At 35.0% G+C, this 20,887-nt stretch overlaps 1 protein-coding gene across 4 annotated transcripts in view; it reads right to left on the bottom strand.

Moving 5' to 3' along the window:
• The window catches only part of LOC114653083 (dual specificity calcium/calmodulin-dependent 3',5'-cyclic nucleotide phosphodiesterase 1C-like), a 930,233-nt gene that overhangs the window by 250,693 nt on the left and 658,653 nt on the right, over positions 1-20,887 (bottom strand). For all 4 annotated transcript variants that reach the window (XM_051929365.1, XM_051929364.1, XM_051929366.1 and 1 more), the window contains 3 exons: positions 13,582-13,764; positions 9,118-9,184; positions 2,861-2,977 (listed from right to left, as the gene is read on the bottom strand). In XM_051929365.1, the coding sequence (XP_051785325.1) occupies positions 2,861-2,977; positions 9,118-9,184; positions 13,582-13,764 (367 nt within the window). The remainder of the gene's footprint in view (positions 1-2,860; positions 2,978-9,117; positions 9,185-13,581; positions 13,765-20,887) is intronic.

The raw sequence follows: 20,887 nt of genomic DNA, 5'->3' as shown, positions 1-20,887 counted from the left end.
GATTTTCAGGTAACGAATGGAAATCAACCCTAGAATAGATTGTTCTTCAGGCTGAGTGAAATATAGTCTAAATTGGGTTATGCAAACATTTTTCTTGGTTGTTAAAAAAAATTGCTTACGACTGGATACCATTTGTGACATGTACCTTTAAGTACCTGCTTCTAAGGGACATGTGTTACTTAAACTTTATTGGATTAAAACAGTCCTTTATTTATCCAACACATATGACATTATAGCAAGCTTTTACCCTTTAAAAACTCCTGATGGAAGTTTAGTGTGTAAAGAACATTGTAATGTGATAATGTAGAATACAGTGTTAGTATGACATCTCATCTCACTCCTTTGGAAGTTTGCTAACGTGTTTCTATAACATTGTGGGGAAATGATGGCAGCTTTGAAATCACTTCAATTTTGTTTATCCGGCACTTCCTGAATCACCCAGTACAAGAAAACCCCCACAAATTACAAACATTTTGACTTACTGTATTTAGGTGTTTAGTTATAGATTTCCCAACTATTTTTGTCAATCTACCATCATTTTAGGCTATGTTTGGACAATGCTGTATGGAAGAAATTACACCCATGTGATAAAGAGTAAATCAGTATTTGTTTTAGGTCAAAATGATAGGAAGGACATGAAGTTATGCATTCCACATCAACCACCTCCAAGAATTTCACCTCCATTGGGATACTAGGGGTCAAAGTTACTCCGTTTCACAAAGCTTCAAAAAATGGGGATTGGTAATATAGACATGTGGAATGTTGACACAAGTTATTTCAAGATTGATGATCACAAATATGACAATATTTTTTCATATTTGATTCTTTACCAGTGGTTATAGCCCCATAAGACCTATTCCCTGAAGGTTAAAAATGACAAATTTCAAACATAAGCAAGAGGGGTATCTTTTTAGTCTATTTCAAGGTAAGTGATTACAAATATGATTTTATTTTTGCTTTTTTCTATTACAGTTGAGAGTATTTAGAATTTAAACATTTAAATTGAAGCATACTTTTTAATATCTCAAATATCTAACACAACTAGAATTGTTTATCTTATACTTCTGCCTCATTAAATAGATAATTGCATTTTTTATGTACACCTTGAATTAAGACAGACAGACAGACAGACAGACAGACAGACAGACAGACAGACAGACAGACAGACAGACAGACAGATAGATAGATAGATAGATAGATAGATAGATAGATAGATAGATAGATAGATAGATAGATAGATAGATAGATAGATAGAGATATTTGTCCCCAGTAAATAGTTTAGTTTAAATTCTGTCTACACTACTGTCTCCATGGGCTCCAGAGTGCATCCTATGTCTGAGTTTGCCCTTTTAATTAGCTTGTTGATTAGGTGGGTCTCTCTTGAAGTGATGTTACCAGCCTAGCACACTACAGCATAGAAAATCACACTGGCCATCACAGAGTTATAGAAGATGTGAAGAATGTCACTATCCAAATTAAAGGAATGCGCTCTCCTAAGGAAAAAAGAGCCTGCTCTGCCCTTTCTAATATAGTTCCTCTGTGTTCTGAGACCAGTCCAACCTGTCATTAATGTGGATATCCAGGTACTTGTAGGAGTGGACCACCTATATTTCCACTCCTTGAATAATGACTGGATATAGAGGCTCTTTGGTGCGGCAAAAGTCAATGACCAGTTCCTTTGTTTTGCTGAGGTTAAGATGCAGACAATTGTCTTTGCACCAAGAAACAAACTTTTCTACCTGACTCATATACTCTACCTGTCTCATCCACTTTATCAATACACCACATGAGTGCAGAGACATCTCAGAATTTCTGCAAGTGACATGACCTAGTGTTATATTTATAGTCTAAGGTGTAAAGAGAAAAGGAGAGAGGACTGTTCCTTATGGTGCTCCAGTGTTGCTCACATCCGTATCAGAAACACAGTCCTTCAGTCTCAGAAACTGCAGTCAGCCCGACACATAGCCCATTATCCAGGCCACATAGGTTCATCCACCTGCATATCTCTGAGTTTACTTCTTAACAGGCATGGCTGGATGGTATTGAAGGCACTGGAGAAATCAAAAAACATCATTCTCGCAGTACAGCCAGCTTTGTCCAGGTGAGAATAATCCTTATGGAGCAGACAGATAATTGCATCCTCCACTTCACACTTTGTCCAATAGACCACCGTAGTTTGCCTATCACAAAAGAACTTATATAGTCCAGGACCAGCCTCTCAAAGGTCTTCATGACGTGAGACATAATTGACACTTGTCTGTAGTTATTAGGTGAAGATGTGCCTGCCTTGTTTGGAACAGGAACAATGCAGGATATTTTCCACAGTAGTGGCACTTTTGAAGCATTAGGTGCAGACTAAATAATTGACAGAGGACATAACAATGTTGATCAGCACAGGACTTAAGAATTCAAGGACTGGCTCCATCTGCTCCAGCAGCTTTTTCCTGTGGAAAGCTACCTTAGGGCATCAGGAATTAGGGCAGTTTATGCTAATTCAGACTTTTTAAATATACTTTGGAAAAATTTAATTATCCGTTTGAAGAAAAGCCTGGCAAACATTGTTAACCTCACCTCATTGGAAATGATAAACCATTTCTAACTTTTTCACTATTTTCACACTTTTGAGTAATTACTTCATAAGTTCTTCTCATTTTCATACAAGACAATGATGTTTAAAATATAGTTTTAACATGGAGTCTATAAAATGTAATGACTTTTACTGCATAATGTTTGTTATACATGTATTGTCACAAAGTCTTAATGTCAACACCACAAGGAAGAAAAAGAAAATTAATAATGTGGTTAGCATGCTTATTTCGGGAGAGTGAAGATTTGTTCAAAAGTCAAAATTCAGACTTACCTTAAAACGATTAATTAAATCATATCTTGTAAGAAGTTCATAAAAAATGAACTTTAATGCATGGTCTCCACTTGCATCATTAAGTGCAAAGACATCAAAAGACCACTTGTCAACATGCTGAAAAATAAAAAAATAAATACATACAAAAATAAATACATAGACAAGCATTAATGTTATCAGTTTTAAATTTGTAGAAAACTTATTACACATCCAAGTTGAAAAGAACTTTATCCAAAAAGTGAAACTGAAAAAGTCATTTTACAGTATTTAACTATCTCTTCTAAACTTAAGAAATATGTCATTTCAGAAATTGATATAATTCTACTGTTAATCCTTGTGTTTAAAGAGAAGTTAAAAAGATTTATACAGTAATTATCCATATCTCCTGCTTTAGTATTTTGAAATTGCTGCCACATAAATTAATTAGTCATTATTTATTTATTGCATTGAAAGCCACTCTGGTTGATCACACAATAATCCATGGAGAGTGCCCATGGTGGAAAGGACTGATGTTAGTAGTGGGACAACTTGTCACAGTATACTTATGTCCTCATATTAATTCCTGCAACCATTGTCACACTAGTATGGCCAATAATGTGCCATGAAAGCCAAAGGACATAAGCCAGCCCAGCAAAACACAAAGGCCAAACGTTTGGTTTTTATCCAACTTACCAAGCTCTTTGTGTGAGGGGTATGTTAATTGAGAAAAAGTCCTTTCAGTCTAATTTCAGGTGCTTGAACTTTAATGATATTATGTGAATTCATATGAGCAAACCACATGACAAGTTTTCTGTAATGTAGCACCTGCTGTGAGAATGACTGTGACTGTAACTGCAAGTCACAAACATCCAGCCCTGCTCCATGCTGTGGACTACTGCATAGTATTCTTAGAGTGATCCTTTAGATCAGGGGTTCTTAACCTGAGGCCTGTGGGCCCCTAGTGGGTCCATGGATGGGTTTCAGGAGGTCCGTGAGTGTCAGATAAAAATTAACATTTAAATTCAGTACACAGCCCGGTACTGTTGATTTCTCTCGAGTGAACTTTCTCACGTGATTTTTCTCACATGTTACACGTCTTGCCGTTATTTTTCTCGTGTATTATCTTTCTTGCAAGTATTTATGTCACCTAAACCTAATGCATGAGTTACATACTCATGAGAAAAATAAAACCAGTCAGACTCTGTGTGTATCTGCTTGTCTGTCTGTCAATGAAGATTTGTTCAACAGTCAGTTTGTCCGTCTCCCTATCTGTCGATGTCTTTTTGTCAGACTTTCTGTCGTGCTTATTAATTTGTGAATCAGGGTTTTCAGCGCTTGTTTCTATCAAAACGAAAAGTCAAAATAGATTGGATGTCAAAGATGATATGTGTGTTACCTTGTCGAAGATCACTCCACAGTTTATTATTCTTATTCAAAGCAAACAAGCACAACCTTCTCTTTGAAATAAAGTAATGTAGATGTAGTAGTAGTAGTAATAGTTGTAGTAGAAAACGTAGTAGTAGTGGACTTGTTTTAATCTGCACAAGAGGATTGTATTTCATAGTTATAATAAGTGGCCATTACTTTTTGCATAAAAAAGTGATTTTTTTAGATTGTTTACTTAAAAGTTTAATAATATTTTATGTCATATATGTATGAGACCATCAAATCTTGATAAATAAAGTACATTATATTTATTGTACGCAAAGTTGTGTTTATGTGAATATTTCTGGAGAAGGGGGTCCATAGCTTTCCTTAGATTCTTAAAGGGGTCTGTGACTCAAAAAAGGTTAAGAATCACTGGTTTACATGATTGGGTGTTGTCTCTAGTGGCACAGTTTCAGTCATTTTCACATGCTGTGTTTCACAGTCAACTTGTCATGTAAGTGGTCAATTTTTTTTGACACCCAACTGTCAAATATACTGTTTTTTCACTATTTTAATAAGAGAGGAAAAGCCAATAACAGTGAATACGAATTCAGCAGTTAAAAAGTAAATTACTTGAACATGTTTTGTATTGGCACTTTGTGATTTCAAACATATGAAACACACATAGAAGTACATTGTTCACAAAAACAATGACTAAAAAACAATAACTCCTAATAATTTAAAATTGATTTAATAATTCAGACACCTGCAAACATTCAGTCAGGAAAAATTATTGGTAGTGGAATGACCGGAAGACAGGATCACTTTTTGGGCAGATGACGTCAATAATATATGGTGTTTTTTTATGTAAGTCAAAAAATTCACCCATGTCCCCATGTCAAGTCAAGTTTATTATCATGTGTATGTAGTGCATTGTGTACAAGGTACAATGAAATTCTTACTTGTATCTCTCCTTATAACCGCTGACAATAATGTCTTCAATATCACAATGACGTTTATACTATCAAAAAGGCATGTGGCTATCTAAAAGACAGTATTTAGATTTTGTAATTATCTATCTTACATCCACTAACAACTACAAAGAATTTTTACCTCATTTTTGTGGTAATGGTAAATGGGTGGAATAAAAAATAATCAAGCTGCATGTAACAAATTGTAACTATATTTTGCTGCACAATGCTTATATTGTTTTCATTTAATTGGTCATAAAAAACTTTACATCTGTTAATCTAATTCCTTCCAAGCTCTGTAATCTTGATGTTGTATATCGCAAAGAACAAAAATACTAACATAGCTAGCATACATTTAATTATAAAATATGATTCGCTGTGGCAACCCGGAGCAGCCGAAAGAAGACGAAGATATTCTCTCTGTTGTTTTCTTTTCAATGTAAGACTGAAAAGTCATTAGCTCTCCAAGTAAAATTCACAATCTTTTTCTTTAGAATGTTGACTTCAATGCAGTCTTGAATTAAATGTGTTAAGACTCAGTGTATTTCACTACTACATAAAAAGTACTGGCGGCACGGTGGCACAGTGGGTAGCGCTGCTGCCTCGCAGTTGGGAGACCTGGGGACCTGGGTTCGCTTCCCGGGTCCTCCCTGCGTGGAGTTTGCATGTTCTCCCCGTGTCTGCGTGGGTTTCCTCCGGGCGCTCCGGTTTCCTCCCACAGTCCATAGAGATGCAGGTTAGGTGGATTGGCGATTCTAAATTGGCCCTAGTGTGTGCTTGGTGTGTGGGTGTGTGTCCTGCGGTGGGTTGGCACCCTGCCCGGGATTGGTTCCTGCCCTGTGTTGGCTGGGATTGGCTCCAGCAGACCCATGTGTTTGGATTCAGCGGATTGGAAAATGGATGGATGGATGGATAAAAAGTACTTGGCCTGAGCAGTGCAAATGGGACAGGGAACACGGACTGTGTAGCCATATTTGCTCCCCTGAATGCTATGTGAAATAGAGTTTTTGCCCTTCAAAGACATTTATGACTTTCATATATTATTTCTATTATGTGTTCAAGTAATGCAATTCTAGTTAAGGTTAGTAACTATAATGTGATTACAAGAATTTACAGTATACCATAATGTGTTTCACTACTTTGTTACTGGGAAATGTAATTAGATTACAGTAACATGTTACCCCAACTCTAAACATCATACTTTGAAAGCAGTGAACAGTATAATGTATATACACAATATAAACAGTTTTAGAATCTACATTTGCTAAAACAGAGGTGGGAAAAAAAGACTGTGCAGGATGGCTGAGTTCTTCAGTAATACTTGAGTTTGTAAGGCAGTGTGTGCTGTAAATGTCCAGGAGCCTAATTTATAAAACTTTGTGTGGATTCAAGCGTGGAAATATGCAAATGCCAAAAAAGAAAAAAAAAATCAGATTTATAAAACCTGCCATATGCACATTTCTACACAATTTACCATTTATAAATCACAATCACCTTGTAAATATGCCTGTGTGAGCGCCTCTTGAATGCCGCCCTGAAACATCCATGTATGGAGCATGCTAATCGACTTCATACAGAGAGCAGCCTCTCCCTCCCGATATGTTGAGATTCTGCCAGCTGCATTCAAGAGTATCTGGTTGTGTTCCGCAACTGAGAGTGCAAGATCATGTACAGCATTATAGCACCTCTGCTCTGCGCTCTGGGGAACTTGAAAAGTGTAAGGCACAGAGCATGTAGCCACTATCACCTGGCATACATAATGACGTGATTGCTGTTGCAATAAATAGTACAGCCCAAATGAAACATTGATGGTTCAGCCAGTTACCATATCAACAAGTCAGCCACTTTGTACAGTACCATCATGTTTGTCAAAGCTAATTTACCTCAAAATAAATGAATCACAGGTTGACATGATGTCTGCCAGTCACATCTTGGATGACTTCTGGATTAATGTAACATAACTAATTATGGTTAACAAAAGGAACTTCATTCTCACTAAATGTCCTTATTGCAATATGAGTACGTTAGGAGAACTGAAGACTGCTGTATATTCCTTTTTTATGTAAGAACTGATGTAAATATACAAATGTTCTCATGTCAAGTTTTCTTTTATAAATCACGATGTTTGTTTGAAAAGTTGTGTGCACACATTTCAAGACTTTTTGAGCGTACACAAGCTTTATAAATGAGGCACCTGGAAAGAAGGGCGCAGTGTGCCAGTAATAGTTTGTGCCATCTTCAAAATAACCTCTTTAGTACTGTGCATTCATGAGCTGAACAGGTGCCATACCCAGAAGTTATATGAATGCACTGGCTGTAAGCTGCACCATGCATCCGCAGACGTAGACACTGTGACTGTCCTCAGTTGACCAGCTCCTTGGTTTAAGGCAAAGATAATTGCACTTGTACCACTGAATCATAAGGGAAATCTCTCTTCTATAAGAATACCAGGCCTACAATGAAGGAATCATCAAATGCATTAATGGATTTGAAGCTGTGTAAAGCCATACAATCAAACATGAAAAGGAGTATAACAGTGGGGTCAGTCGAGTGCCTGTGGTGAGGATCAGTGTAAAGAAAATAATGCTACCAAGCTACACTTTCTGGGTTCTATCAGCTAGGAAATCCCTAATCCAGTTGCAGGGCATTGCCCTGAATCCCAAGTCTGGGAACCTGGGGCCTCATGTATAAACGGTGCGTACGCACAAAAATGTTTCGTATGAATGTTTCCACATTCAAATCGCGATGTATAAAACCTAAACTTGGCGTAAAGCCATGCACATTTCCACAGTAGCGCATACCCTGGCGTACGCAAGGTCTCCGCTCTGTTTTGCAGACTGGCAGCACCCAGCGTCAAAGCATTGCTACTGTTCCAGTGTGGTTTCCCTTTCTTTTTTAGATCCACATCCCTGACACAGCTTTATAAATACACTGAAATTAACCACATACTGTTTATTAGTTTAATGCATCTGATTGTAATTAACCTGTAACAATATAATGGTCCACAGAATAGTCAAACTATTCTAAATACAATATCTGCTTTAGCGTTGTTACTCTCACTGCACCTTCTTCTTCTCCTTTCAGCTGCTCCCATTAGGGATTGCCACAGCGGATCATCTTTTTCCATATTACACTCACTGCACCACTCGGAGTATTTATATCACTGTATCTGAGTGGGGAATCACAGCTGTACAGCAGCCGAGTTGAACATTATTAAAATGCTAACAGAGAACATTTACACAGTTACGTATTGTCTTCATAACTCTTTCAAAGATATCTAGTACAATAAATGATTAAGGAAAGAATATTTTCTTCATTAATTGATGGATGGCTTCAGTGATAACTTCTGCACTACTTTTGTAGTAACTATATTCTATTGGCTTTTGGAGCTTCCCAAACAGAATTGAACCCAAATAAGACCTAGAAAACCAAAGTAAGCCTGAAAGGAGATATTATCATTAACAATTAACATTGCATTGCAGATGAGAAGAAAAAAAAAAGCCCTAGACCATCTGACCTGGACCAACGGTCTTTCTGACTAACAGTCATAACCTACCTTTCTATTCACCACCTCTTCTTTACTCTGGCTATTTTCTCCGTTTCATTATGTGAGCCTTCATCAACCTCTGCTTTAACAACTCTGTGTACATGGTCTAACCTGGTCCAAGAATCCCTTCAGGCTCAACTGTAAGGAGCATTTCCATGCCGTAACCGCAACTCTTTGTGTTTTCTAGAGGCCTGAAGAACTGCAACATGAATATATCTGCATCTTTCCACTCTTCACTCTCTCTCTCTCTTTTTTAAACCAATGCATGAAATTAATGACAAAAAACCATTTCAACAAAATAAATTAAGCTTTATTGATTAGTTAATTGGGCTACATACTCCTCCCAGAGTATATATGAAGGTCTATAAAAATGAATTTAAATGTAGTAATACCTTTAGCACAGCAATGACAGATGGAGGGTAGCTTAATCCAACCATGTTTGATGTCCTTCTGTACATTCTGTCCAGAATATAAAAGGGAAAAGATTAATAGAAAGCTTTTGCCCAAATGAACATTCTTCATACCAGTGTATTTAGTGTATGTTTAAACAAAATTAAAATAACATTCTCAAGACCGTTGAATTCAATTTAGAGTTGGTGGCCAACCCTGGCATCACTGGACAAAAGGCAGGGTGTAGCCCATCACAGTGTCCACTTATGCATGTTTACCTTGGGCCAATTCAGAATCATCGTTCATCCTAACACACACACACACACACACACACGCACACACACACACACACACACACACACACACACACATCTTTCTGGAAGGAAATGTAAAAAACAGAGTGACTGGATTAAAACTGTACAGATGTATGGAGAATGTACAAACACCACTGAGACAGCTGGTGTGAGAGATTAAATCTCAGAATGCTGGGCCTGTGAGGGGGGCAATGCTAGCAACTGTGCCACCATATAAAAAAAAAAAATAGAAACCAATAAGTGCATTTACCTTGCACTTTGACAACAATAGTAATTTGATCCCTTGAGTAGTCTTCATAACAGACTAACAGACATTAGGAATTTGTAAAATAACAAGTACTTCGGTATACCAAGTGAAAAAAGCACAAAACCGTTAACAAACTCTATATGAATTCCTGGAAATATGGGCATCATGAGAAGAAAGCTTATTTTGCATTAACTCTTATTTTTACTCTCACTATTTAAACGGTACTTACAGATTTTAGTGTATCTTATAGTTGAAAAATATAAGAATAGCATTCTTAATATTACTAAGTAAAAGTTTGAAATTAAAATATGGTTCCATGCTTTTCTACTAAAAATCTAATGTCATTGGCAAGCTTTGAAGCTTTATCATTGTAATACTTATGTACTGTGTAATGTTGCATTGTGTAGACTGCATATAGTGTGTTTTCTTGACAGATTTTCTTCTTTTTAGAAGAATTTTTAAATACTAAAGAATGAAAAAAGAAAACTAAGCATTCGGCATATGATCAATGAGCAGCATGGCACATATTATACCTGCTATTTAGCGACAGAACATGAACCATCGGTTAGTTGACCAGAGGTTGTTGTTTAACTGCTTATCTTTTTTTCTTTCAAACTTTTTTTATATCATTTAATTAAATTGCCTTTCACCCCTTTTTCTTCATAAGAAAATCCAATAACAACCTTTTTACTCTTGGGGTTTTCTTTTTAATCTAATTAGTGTTGCTCAAACTTCTATTTTATGATGGACACACACACCAGTGTAAATGGTACTAAGTTAACTGCACCACTTCTGGGTTCCTTGGTATGAAGGAGGGACCTGAGTTGCCTCGAAAGCTTGCATATTGTAATCTTTTTAGTTAGCAAATAAAAGGTCCCATTTTGCTTGACTTCTCACTACATTCATAATGGCTAACATGGTACAACACCCTACTACTATTAGTAGTTTGGAAATGGGATAAAATGACATCTCAAACACAGAAATAAGTAATAATACAAATAATACAAGTAGGTTAAATAAAATGATATTTTTAAGTTTCAGTATAAAATGTGTGATTGAATAAACTTCTAGACGTTAAAAACTACGAAAAAATACACAGAAATAAATGTGTCAGAAGTGGACTGCAGACAGAGATCCATCTACCAATAGCTACTAACACAAGCCACAATGCTTTTCTGATGCATTTGTTTCTGTTTACTGCATGACTGAAAAGCATAAAAAAGAAGGGAATTATTTACTTCCAGGTCAATTTTACATTATTGGGGGTAAAAAGCCCTGCAGCTCTATTTTAGAGCAAATGGATTCAGAGAATAAGTGAATGAATGAATGAGCAGAAATAAAGGACACATTCACCATTGAAGGTTTTGAAAGAAAGCTCATTCAGTATAGATTCAAGTGTCTTCTCTGAAACAACAAGCCATCCACATTGAATGTTTTCAATGTGTATTTGATCAGCAATGCAATACTTCCATGCAACAATATGAGCAGAATAATTTTAACTCTAGTAATTGGGCACAACTGATCAAATCTTTTGTTAAAACTATATTTATATGAAGATATAAAATATCTAACTAAAAAAATAATAATAATAAACTGTACAAGAACAACTGCCTCTCAGTGAAAAATCTTTTTTTTAAATTTTAAATCTAATTTACAGTCCAATTATGTATAGAGCAATACAGCAAAAATCTTTAAAATGATAACTTTTACTCCAAAAGCAACACTGCTCTGTTTTTCCCAAACATATAAATCAGATAGATTACATTTTCATGAGAAAAGTATGTGTTATGTATTGTTTGAGGAACACTACCCTACGATAGTTATCAATGTTATAATGGCTTTTCAGTTTTCATTTTATAAATAAAACTAGAAAATGTGTATCATCTATGTGTACAGAATAATACATTTATGTTTTACCACTGCAGCATGAAAGCTATTACAGTGATAAATTGCTTTACAAAATGATACTTTTTGGGGGCTGATGTACTATGGGTCATGTTTAATGTCTGTTCACAACAAATTAATGACAAGGTTATACACCTTCAACAAAGACAAATGGGCAATACACTCTTGTATTTAAAATCGGTACATACAAATAAAAAGAGCTGTAAATTAAAATGAGGAATCTGGGCTAAACATTGGTTAACATTCTGCAAGGTATAGTGTGGTTCTTAGAATGAAAATTAAAAGCACATTGATCAGTCCACTCATAATAAGCAGTGCATTGAGGGTAAATGATTGATTTTCTCTTTTGTACATTTTAATTGAAGAATGGTCCATTTCGTTTAGTTCATTTAGTTGCATTACTACTGCCCTATGCCTTGTTTATGAAGACATTATTAAAGAACAAAGACTGCATTTATTAGACATTACACTACTATTTATTAGACATTACTACACAACAAGACCTAAAAGAAGGCTTTAATCAGATCTAATAAAACTTGCAATGGACCAGTAAACTGATTCTCCATCTCTTTGTTTATGTTAAGAGCTTGCTATATACTGACAAAAAAGCTGTAAATAAAAAGTCTTTATTTAGTCTTATTAAAACATTACACTTAAAGTGAGTTTTGGGGTATTAAACTCTAAGTACGGACTGTTAAAAGATCTGCTTTGCCATATTTAAATCACCTCTGACTATTCCAAAGTTAAATTATTTTAACAAATAGCCTTTTTAATAATATGGTGGTTACATGAACTATGTTTTGAATCCCTTATTCTTAAGTATAGTCTTATCTGTATTGAAAAAGCAAATTAAAAGTATCTGATTATTAAAAGCATACATTATAAATAGAACTTTTTAAAAAACTTTTTGTGTTAATTATTGTCTTATTAGGCATATCTCCATTCCAAACTGAAAAAATGTTTATAATTTATAAGAATGAATTATATTGAAAATTAGTAAAGCTTAAAATTGTGGATGTTGGGAGTTGACTGCACAGTAATGCCAGCCATATTCTACAGGGAAGTCTTACGGTATTTCTATGTGTGATGAATTAATTAGACAAATTGCAAAAAAAAAAAACAAATCCTAATTTATTTGTGTGTTTTATGTCTTTGCTAAGGTCTTGCTACATAGCAGTAACTAACTAGTAGATACACTATATTTATTCCTATCCTAAAGTTTTGTCGATAGTTGTGCATTCCTCAAACGATATTTTACAAGTCTTTATTTATAAGATATGAATGTTTCATTATTATATTGCACTGAATACATAATATGTCTGCTTCCATAGTAATTTACACAAGTACACATTTTTAAAAGGTGGCTTAAATGCGCTTTACAATCTTTTTTTCCAATTCAAGATGTACTTAAAATAAAACACAATCATTAAAAATAATTAAAAAAGAACTAAAATAATACAAACCATTAAATCATGTTGTTTGTATTAAAAGAAATGGCTTAATTATCTTGAGGACCAATTGCTTCCACAGGTAGAGCAAATTGAATGAACATGACTTATTATAGTTTCATGTTTTTTAAAACTAAATTCCCATTAGGGCTTTGAACTTTAAGGTCATGCAGTTGTGGCTTTAAAATGAAGGAAGCTAAAAAGCTGAATTTTGAAATTGTTGAAAAAAAAGGAAACAATAATGTCTCCTTAATAGTACAAATGTTGGAAATCGACAAAACTGCATGTTAGAGAATGGCTCTGTCATCCTGCATTTGGAGAAGGGAAAATTCTTTTTTTTTTCCCCCACATAAAAAAGATTGCATACACATTTTCACTCTTAAGCTTTCATCATGGGGGGTCTTGTTACAAATACAGTACCATACTGTATACCAATAACTTAAAATTGTAACATTTGCTATGATTGAATTATTGCCAGAATATGTACAAAGCCTACATTTTCCAAAGAAAAAAATCACATTTTCTTTCATATTTATTTTTAAATCTGGTTACCTTTCAACAAATATTCCAGCTTGTACGGCATGAACAATGCTTCTAAATCTGGGCTTCTCTTCTGTTCTCTTCAGCATCATTCCCATTTGCCTTGTGAAGGTGGAGGCTAACCAATCCCGCACTTCAGAGGGCACAGAGTCGGACTGAATGTCACTGAGTTCATCTTCGGTGTCAACAAGACGTCTGCAACAAAATCAGAACAAACATAGTAGTAACTAAATGAAACAATAACATGTATGACTGGAATAACAAAAAACTACAAATACATCAGTATAACCAATGTTGAACCTGTTTACCTGATGAAACACCCTGTTCACACAAGGGGTTATGCAGGTCTACCAAGCAAACTATGTCTCTTTACAATATAATACAACAAAAGAGAATTATTTTTTCATGCTTCAAAATATACAGTGTTGAGAGCAGAATATCATATAATAAACACAACCTTTTTTTGCTGTTGTATTGTGTTTCAGCTATTTTCATCAGCAGTTGTCATCTGGGAGGGCAGGTGACAAAAACGCTCCTGAACATAATGACATAACTTTGGGCAGCTTGCATGAAGTTTGAGAACATGGCGGAGTGGTGGGTCTGAGGCTAGGGATCTGCACTGGCAATCAGAAGGTTGCCAGTTCGAATCCTGTAAATGCCAATAGGGACTCTGCTCTGTTGGGCCCTTGAGCAAGACCCTTAACCTGCAATTGCAGAGCTCTTTGAGTAGTGAGAAAAGCGCTATATACAGTAAATGCAAAGAACATGCAGAACCTGCTTTAATATAAGGATTTCTCCAATGTAGCAATGTGTATGCACATAGATAAAAAAATGACTTGTTAAGTAGAAACCAGATTAGGTAGTAAATGTCAGCATGCTTGATGTGATCTGAGTGGCCTATAGAAAGCAAAGGCTTAGAGATTTTGGTAAATTAGCAGTTTTATTATTTGGAAATATTAACCATACTTACATGGAACATAATTTTTAATAATTGGTCAGATAACAGATTAAAGTTTTGAATATCCTTTATATTAATAAAAAATATACTACTTATTGCCTTTTTGTAAGTCTTTTATCTTTGTGATAACAGTTATTTTAGCCTCTGACCTTTTAAAAACTGAATGTACAAATATTTATAATATAATTTTTCCAAGCATAACTTTCATGAATTGAAATATTCTTCAGAACAGAGACATCAGCTTTAAATACTTTGCCACCATACTGCCCAAAATAAATAGTTTTTTGTTTTCCAGATTGGGAAAGCTGAGGAGGAGCACCTCATCTGAAAGTGGAAAAGTAGACAATTCACCTCACTGTATAGAGTAGGATCCTGGCACCTACTAAGGCAGGTTGAAGGGGTAATGTAAGGGAGGTCTTAATATTTTGTAAGATAATTCGTTTCTACCTTTGTGAACCGTTTTAGTTTTCAGTTGGAAAAGATACTTAATTTTACAGTTTTCTGTGCATTGGCATTCTTTGTTTTGAGTCACACATTTTTGCAATGGTTAACAATTAAACAATAAATGTTCATTTTAACATTCTATACAAAAAATAATAAACCACATTTATGACATGATCACACTTATTTTATGAAGTTCAGAAAGAGACATTGTTTATAATAGCAATATTAGGAGGAGGAGGAGTGGTAATATTGTTATTACACAGAGTACAATGAAATCTGAGCAACACCCAATATCAGACAGACAATTAGCTATACCGTAGCTATACTAGCACTTCAGCACTTATTGCACTTAACTTTAGACTGATACACTGTTTGTTTTGGTATTAATGGCAAAAAAATGAACACACTAGCGTTGACACCTGTCCCAGTTTTCCCAGGATTGTCCTTCATTTTAAATATTAGTCCAGGAAATAATATTCTCTCTCCCGGGACACTTATTGTCCCAGTTTTCAGTACGCTAGATTAGTTTGTACAGTTCCTGTTTAACCAACTATTTAGATTTTGTCTTTATGCCCATCCTCTTGAAATATGCATTGGTTTCCCACTGGTGTGCGATATCATTGGCTCTAGCGAGATCATCTGATGTGACTAGCCCATCAACTCTGTGCGGCTACTACTGGCGGCGCTAGATGTGCAGTGAACTGATAATTTTGTTGAGATGAGTGGTAAGACTAAGGATGAAGGTGAGATTGTGTCTGACAGGCCAGTAAATGAAACTGAAAAGTTCAACATCTTTCAATAATGATTGGATGAAAAATGAAAGTTTTACATCATGGCGAAACCCATCCCCCAGTGTTCTACTTTCTGCTACTTGCTCCCTATGCTCAGTTAAAATTGCGATTAAGGACGAGGGAAAAACTGTTTCGGTCGACCATACTAAAACACAAAAACACCAGAATGGTGCTCAAATCGCTTGGCAAAACAAGGCAATTTCATCATTCATGATCAAAAAAAGTCTCAGAGGAGGACACAATTGCTGTAGTCAAACTAACAGCTACTTATCATGTTGTGTGACATGGCCACAGTTATGTGTCCACTGACTGAGGGAACAAGGTCATTGCAAAAATATTCAGTGACTCTAATATTGCAACTAAGATGTCCTGTGGCGGACCTAAGAGTGAGGCCTTAATTGAGAATGTGTTGACACCATTTAGTCAAGAGAGATTAGCAGGGGAGTTGCAGAAAGTATAGACTTCTCTAATTTTAAGATGTCAGTTCATGGTCAATATGACCATGTCCAGGTTTTTTGTCAGACATAGGTGGCAACCCTAACACACACACTGGCCTATAAAAGTTTATATGTTGTGTTTTGGCCAGGGTTCCTTCCCTGGCTTAGGATTTGCATACTTTTCATTCATTTTTTCAGTTTTACTTATTTTGTATAATTATTTTTGTTAATATTGTTCTGTTTGTTTATCATTTAGTCGCTATGTTTAAGGTGTTAATGATTTTGTTATGTTTACAAATATGCTTCTTCAAATGTCTTTATGTTTTCTGTATTTTGTGTGTAGTTCCCCAAAGGGTGGGGCTACACTGTCTTTCACAATTGAGGGTCTGCTCCCAGCCCTATAAAGGTTGATGAGTAATGCAGTCTCCCGTTGTTCATTGAATGTGCTTCTGTAAATAGTACTATTGGATTTTCTTTCTTTTTTGAGTCTTTTTTGCTTCTGTCTTAGAATCTTGATTTAGTTTTTTGGACTTTTTTGCTGTTGGATTGGCAACTTCTTTTGCCTTTTTTTCCACTCTTTTGGGCATTCTGTTATATTGTCAGATTTTTTAGTGAATAAATCTTCAATTTTATAGATTTTCTTTAGATTTTTGTAAAGTTTTCACTACTCACAGCTGGAGTTTTTATGACGCGCCCCCTAGAGGGACACACCTTGAGCTTTTTTACAATTCTTTGCTATTCTTTTTACTTTTAAGGCCTGTTCTGCATTTTGAGGCTTTATCTGAATTAAAGCCTCCTAGTTGCCTAGAGTCAACTGGCTTGTAATTTTGGGTCTTTTTTTGATGGCCTCACCTGTTTTTTTTTTTTGTTTTGTGGTGCTAGAATCACAGCAATTTTCTTTTTAACTGAATTTTAGTTAATTTTCATTTAGTGACTTCCATTTTTTTAGTAATTGTGAGGAAAACTACTACTCAGTATGGACTTTGTCATAATTTTCAATCGTTTTGTGCTTTCAAAAGCATTATTTTGTCACCGAAAGTAACTGGTAGAACATGCAATAAGCTCTATCACAGGTTATCAGCTCAGTCTGCAGCTGGTTGTTTAACCTGCAAAGTAGAAACCACTGCTTATAATTCCCATCCTCATAAATAAGTGTGCCAGCCATCCTGTCTCAAGTATAGCTGCTTGGAAGGGGAAGCATCACTCTGAATGACCCCTCTGCTGAAGGATCAGTCATCGGTTAGTGGTGGGGTTTGTGTCATTATTATGTATCATTCTCAAAAACAATAGGATGTTTTAAGCATTAAGGTTTACATACAGCACATACCTGAGGTTTAGTTTAGTTTATTTTTGTTTTGTGATTTTATTAACAAGTTGAAACTCTTTTTCTGTGAAATAAGTAATAGAGCATTATCTTTTCCTCTAATTTTTCCAGTAACAGACATTTTCAGTGCAAGTCCCAACATACATGCAAAATCAGGTTGTGAATGTCCACAGAGAAGGAACTTAACTTTTCTTCCAATTTTACTAAAATTTAGTTCTGTATGGTATATTTATTTCAAAGCACTGAAACTTAGAAATATTTTTATGAGACATTGTTTTATGTTTGAGAACAGCAATAAGAATCCCACAGTTACAGGATCATTGTTCAGCTGTGAATCTGAAAGACATTTGTGAAATTGAAGATGAAATAGCATTTCAAAGATGCCAGAGATACAATAAAATGCTTCTCAAATGCACCTGAGAAAACAGTATACCTGCAGTGAAGTATGGTGGTGCTAATGTTAGGCTGTGTGACTGCTTTTCATTATTAGGGACTTCAGAAATAGTAAAAATAGAAGGAAGAATGAGAGGTGGACAACACAAGCAAGAGAACCTGTTTCTGCTATGAAAAAAACGAAGCTTTGTTGAACGCTCATGTTTCAGCATGATAATGATTTCAAACACAAGACCAAGGCTCAATAACAAAAATGTGATTGTCCTTCAATGTCCTAGTCAAGGTCTTTATGTCAGTCTGATTGAGAATCTGTGGCACTATTTGAAAATTTCAGTGCACCAATGTCATCTGACTAACCTGAACAACCTGGAGTAAATCTGCCTGGAAGAATGCGCCAGTTTTACTGCTGAGCAGTGAGTAAAGGTGTTAATGTATGTTCTTACCCCAAAAGGTTTAAACATGTCACTGCCACAAAGTGTTTTCAATTAAAAATAACACAGAATACAATTTTGGTGTTGGATTTGCTATGTATATGCAATGTAGTACAATTAAACATTGTACATAGACAGACAGATAATGAATTAAACATTCATTTCACAAAGGCTGTCAGTCTGTATTTTAAAAAGGTGGTCTTCTAAGCCCGAGCTTCTGTATGTACTTATGTTTATTACAAAAATCCATCTTTTACAAAGTGTAAACAGAAATGTTTAAATGTTCATTTCATTACAGTATACTTTATGTTTCTAAAAGCAGGTACACCTATTAAAAAATGAAATTGTAGTCTAAAACTAAAACTAAAGTGTGGGGTATTGTGAATTAATTAAACTCTTAATGGTTTCCATTTAATATGACACCGAGCACGAGATTAACATTTCATATGATCTGTAAATGAAAAGCACAGCTTAGTACCTGTATTTCGAGAAAGCAAAAAAAAAAGAGTAGTCATTATTTTAATTAGGCAAAATGCATTCTGTGCAATGGAAAATTGCTCCAATTGGCTGATACTGCTAATTAGTCTGCAACTTTTGTAGCAAACAAATGCATCTACTAATTGTTTTTAAGTACACTTTTTTGATCTGTACAATTTGAAAAGCTTAATTTATAAATATACAGACTGCATTACAGTAAGTACTATGTAAGTGTGAACAAAAATTATAGGATGATAATAGGGAGAGAGCTGGCAACAATTTAAGTTTGGGGGGGGGAGAATGAATTTGGTCTCATATTGCTCAAATAATAGAAGGCATCACGCAATTCCACTGGGATAAAAGTGCTTTTCTATAGATCAGTTGGCAAAAACAGAGAAACAACATTTGACAACATGTTCCTAAACAGAGGGCAAGCACTTTCTTTACTTATCCGAAGTCTGGTTATCCTTTAGTCAGTTAAAACAAATATGAATTTTTAGCCAAATGCATGAGTTTTTAAAGACAACTGCCAGGAAAAAAAATTTATGTAAAGAAAACAATATTTGCTAATAAGAAATGGATGTAGTCAATAGACCTTTTATGAAAATGTGAAAGCGTGATTTTCTAAAAGTGAATGATAACCGTTAATAGCTAATCATTGAGTAATTCTATGCTTTTTAGTGTATGAAGAGCCAACAATGGTTATTGTATATTGGATATTGGTAAAACAACAGAATTCTGGTGAACGACTCTTTGCTATAATTACGGTTAAACTCTCTGGCTTGAAAAACAACTCGTAACCCTTACAATAGTCTTCCTTCTGTTTTTGATTCTATTTCCAGTCTTTCGAAAAGATTTTTTGTTTTTGATCTTATTTAACATTGACTACTTTCAGTAAACAAGTCATTCAGCGGAAGTGTGTAAAGAAACACTACTGGGGCTTCTTCATACCATTGGCAATACACATTTGTAATGCCTCACTGTGACTATGTTTGCTATTTTTATCTTTCATAAAGTCAGACTTTTTTTTTCTTTATGGTTTGTTTTTCCTTTCGTCATTTTGACTCTTTGAGACAGCATTGATGTTTGTTATAGTGTAATGTTAATCAATCAATCAATCAGTGAGTCAAAGTTCTCTAACAAGACAAACGTCCCACTAAGAAGAAAAAAGTGCTATCTATCTATCTATCTATCTATCTATCTATCTATCTATCTATCTATCTATCTATCTATCTATCTATCTATCTATCTATCTATCTATCTATCTATCTATCTATCGCTACAAAAGAAATCCATACAGTACCTCCTGATTAGCTGTTTTAAACATCATAGCAGTTGTTCTGAAACACCCGTTGGCAGAACATTACCCAGGGCAGTCACTTTGGACAAAAGACTGGCAGGATGTGTTTATGCTGCAGAGATGTGGAGCTGCTTTTCTGTTCTTATAACTGGCATACTATTATTTTCTTGGCCTAAACGTCTCTTCTCTGACCACCAGTTCTGTGGCCACCATGCTGTGAAAGTTGGATGGTAAACGGCAGTCACCAAGAGCTCGGTTCATTCTATTATTGCTTTTTTCTAGGGTATAACTAGTTGGCCAGTTGGCAAACAAGTTTCCTGGGCAGAAATTTCAAGTAATTTTTCTGATCATTAATTCACAGAAACTCGTGTAAGCTGTTTTCTTTTCCCAGATAACAAAATTAATTATTTCAAAATAACAGTGCAAAGCCACATATGGTTGAAAAAGAGAATTTTTCTCTTGATTTGAGTGGAAAATACCTCCTTTGGGCCCTCTATGATTTTTATGCATTCTTAATGAAGTTTCTTTTATACAACTAAACAATAATTTCCAAGCTAATTTTTGAAGGAAAAAAAAACAATAAAAGAAAATTTATTTTTACAAGCTAATGTATGTAAATGACTCAGTTGCTCACAGTTGATTCAGTAGAAACAATATGATCATATAAAGATGTTGTGAAATTTTATATTTCACCTGGCAATTGTATAGCTTGCTGATATTGTTAAATCCTGGGAATCATATAAAGTCTTGGCCTTAGACACTA

The sequence above is a fragment of the Erpetoichthys calabaricus genome, chromosome 6 (assembly GCF_900747795.2).
Source record: "Erpetoichthys calabaricus chromosome 6, fErpCal1.3, whole genome shotgun sequence".
In the NCBI taxonomy this organism is placed as follows: Eukaryota; Metazoa; Chordata; class Cladistia; order Polypteriformes; family Polypteridae; genus Erpetoichthys; species Erpetoichthys calabaricus.
Note: the sequence above shows the minus strand (reverse complement) of the source record. Positions and strands in the feature narration are given on the sequence as shown.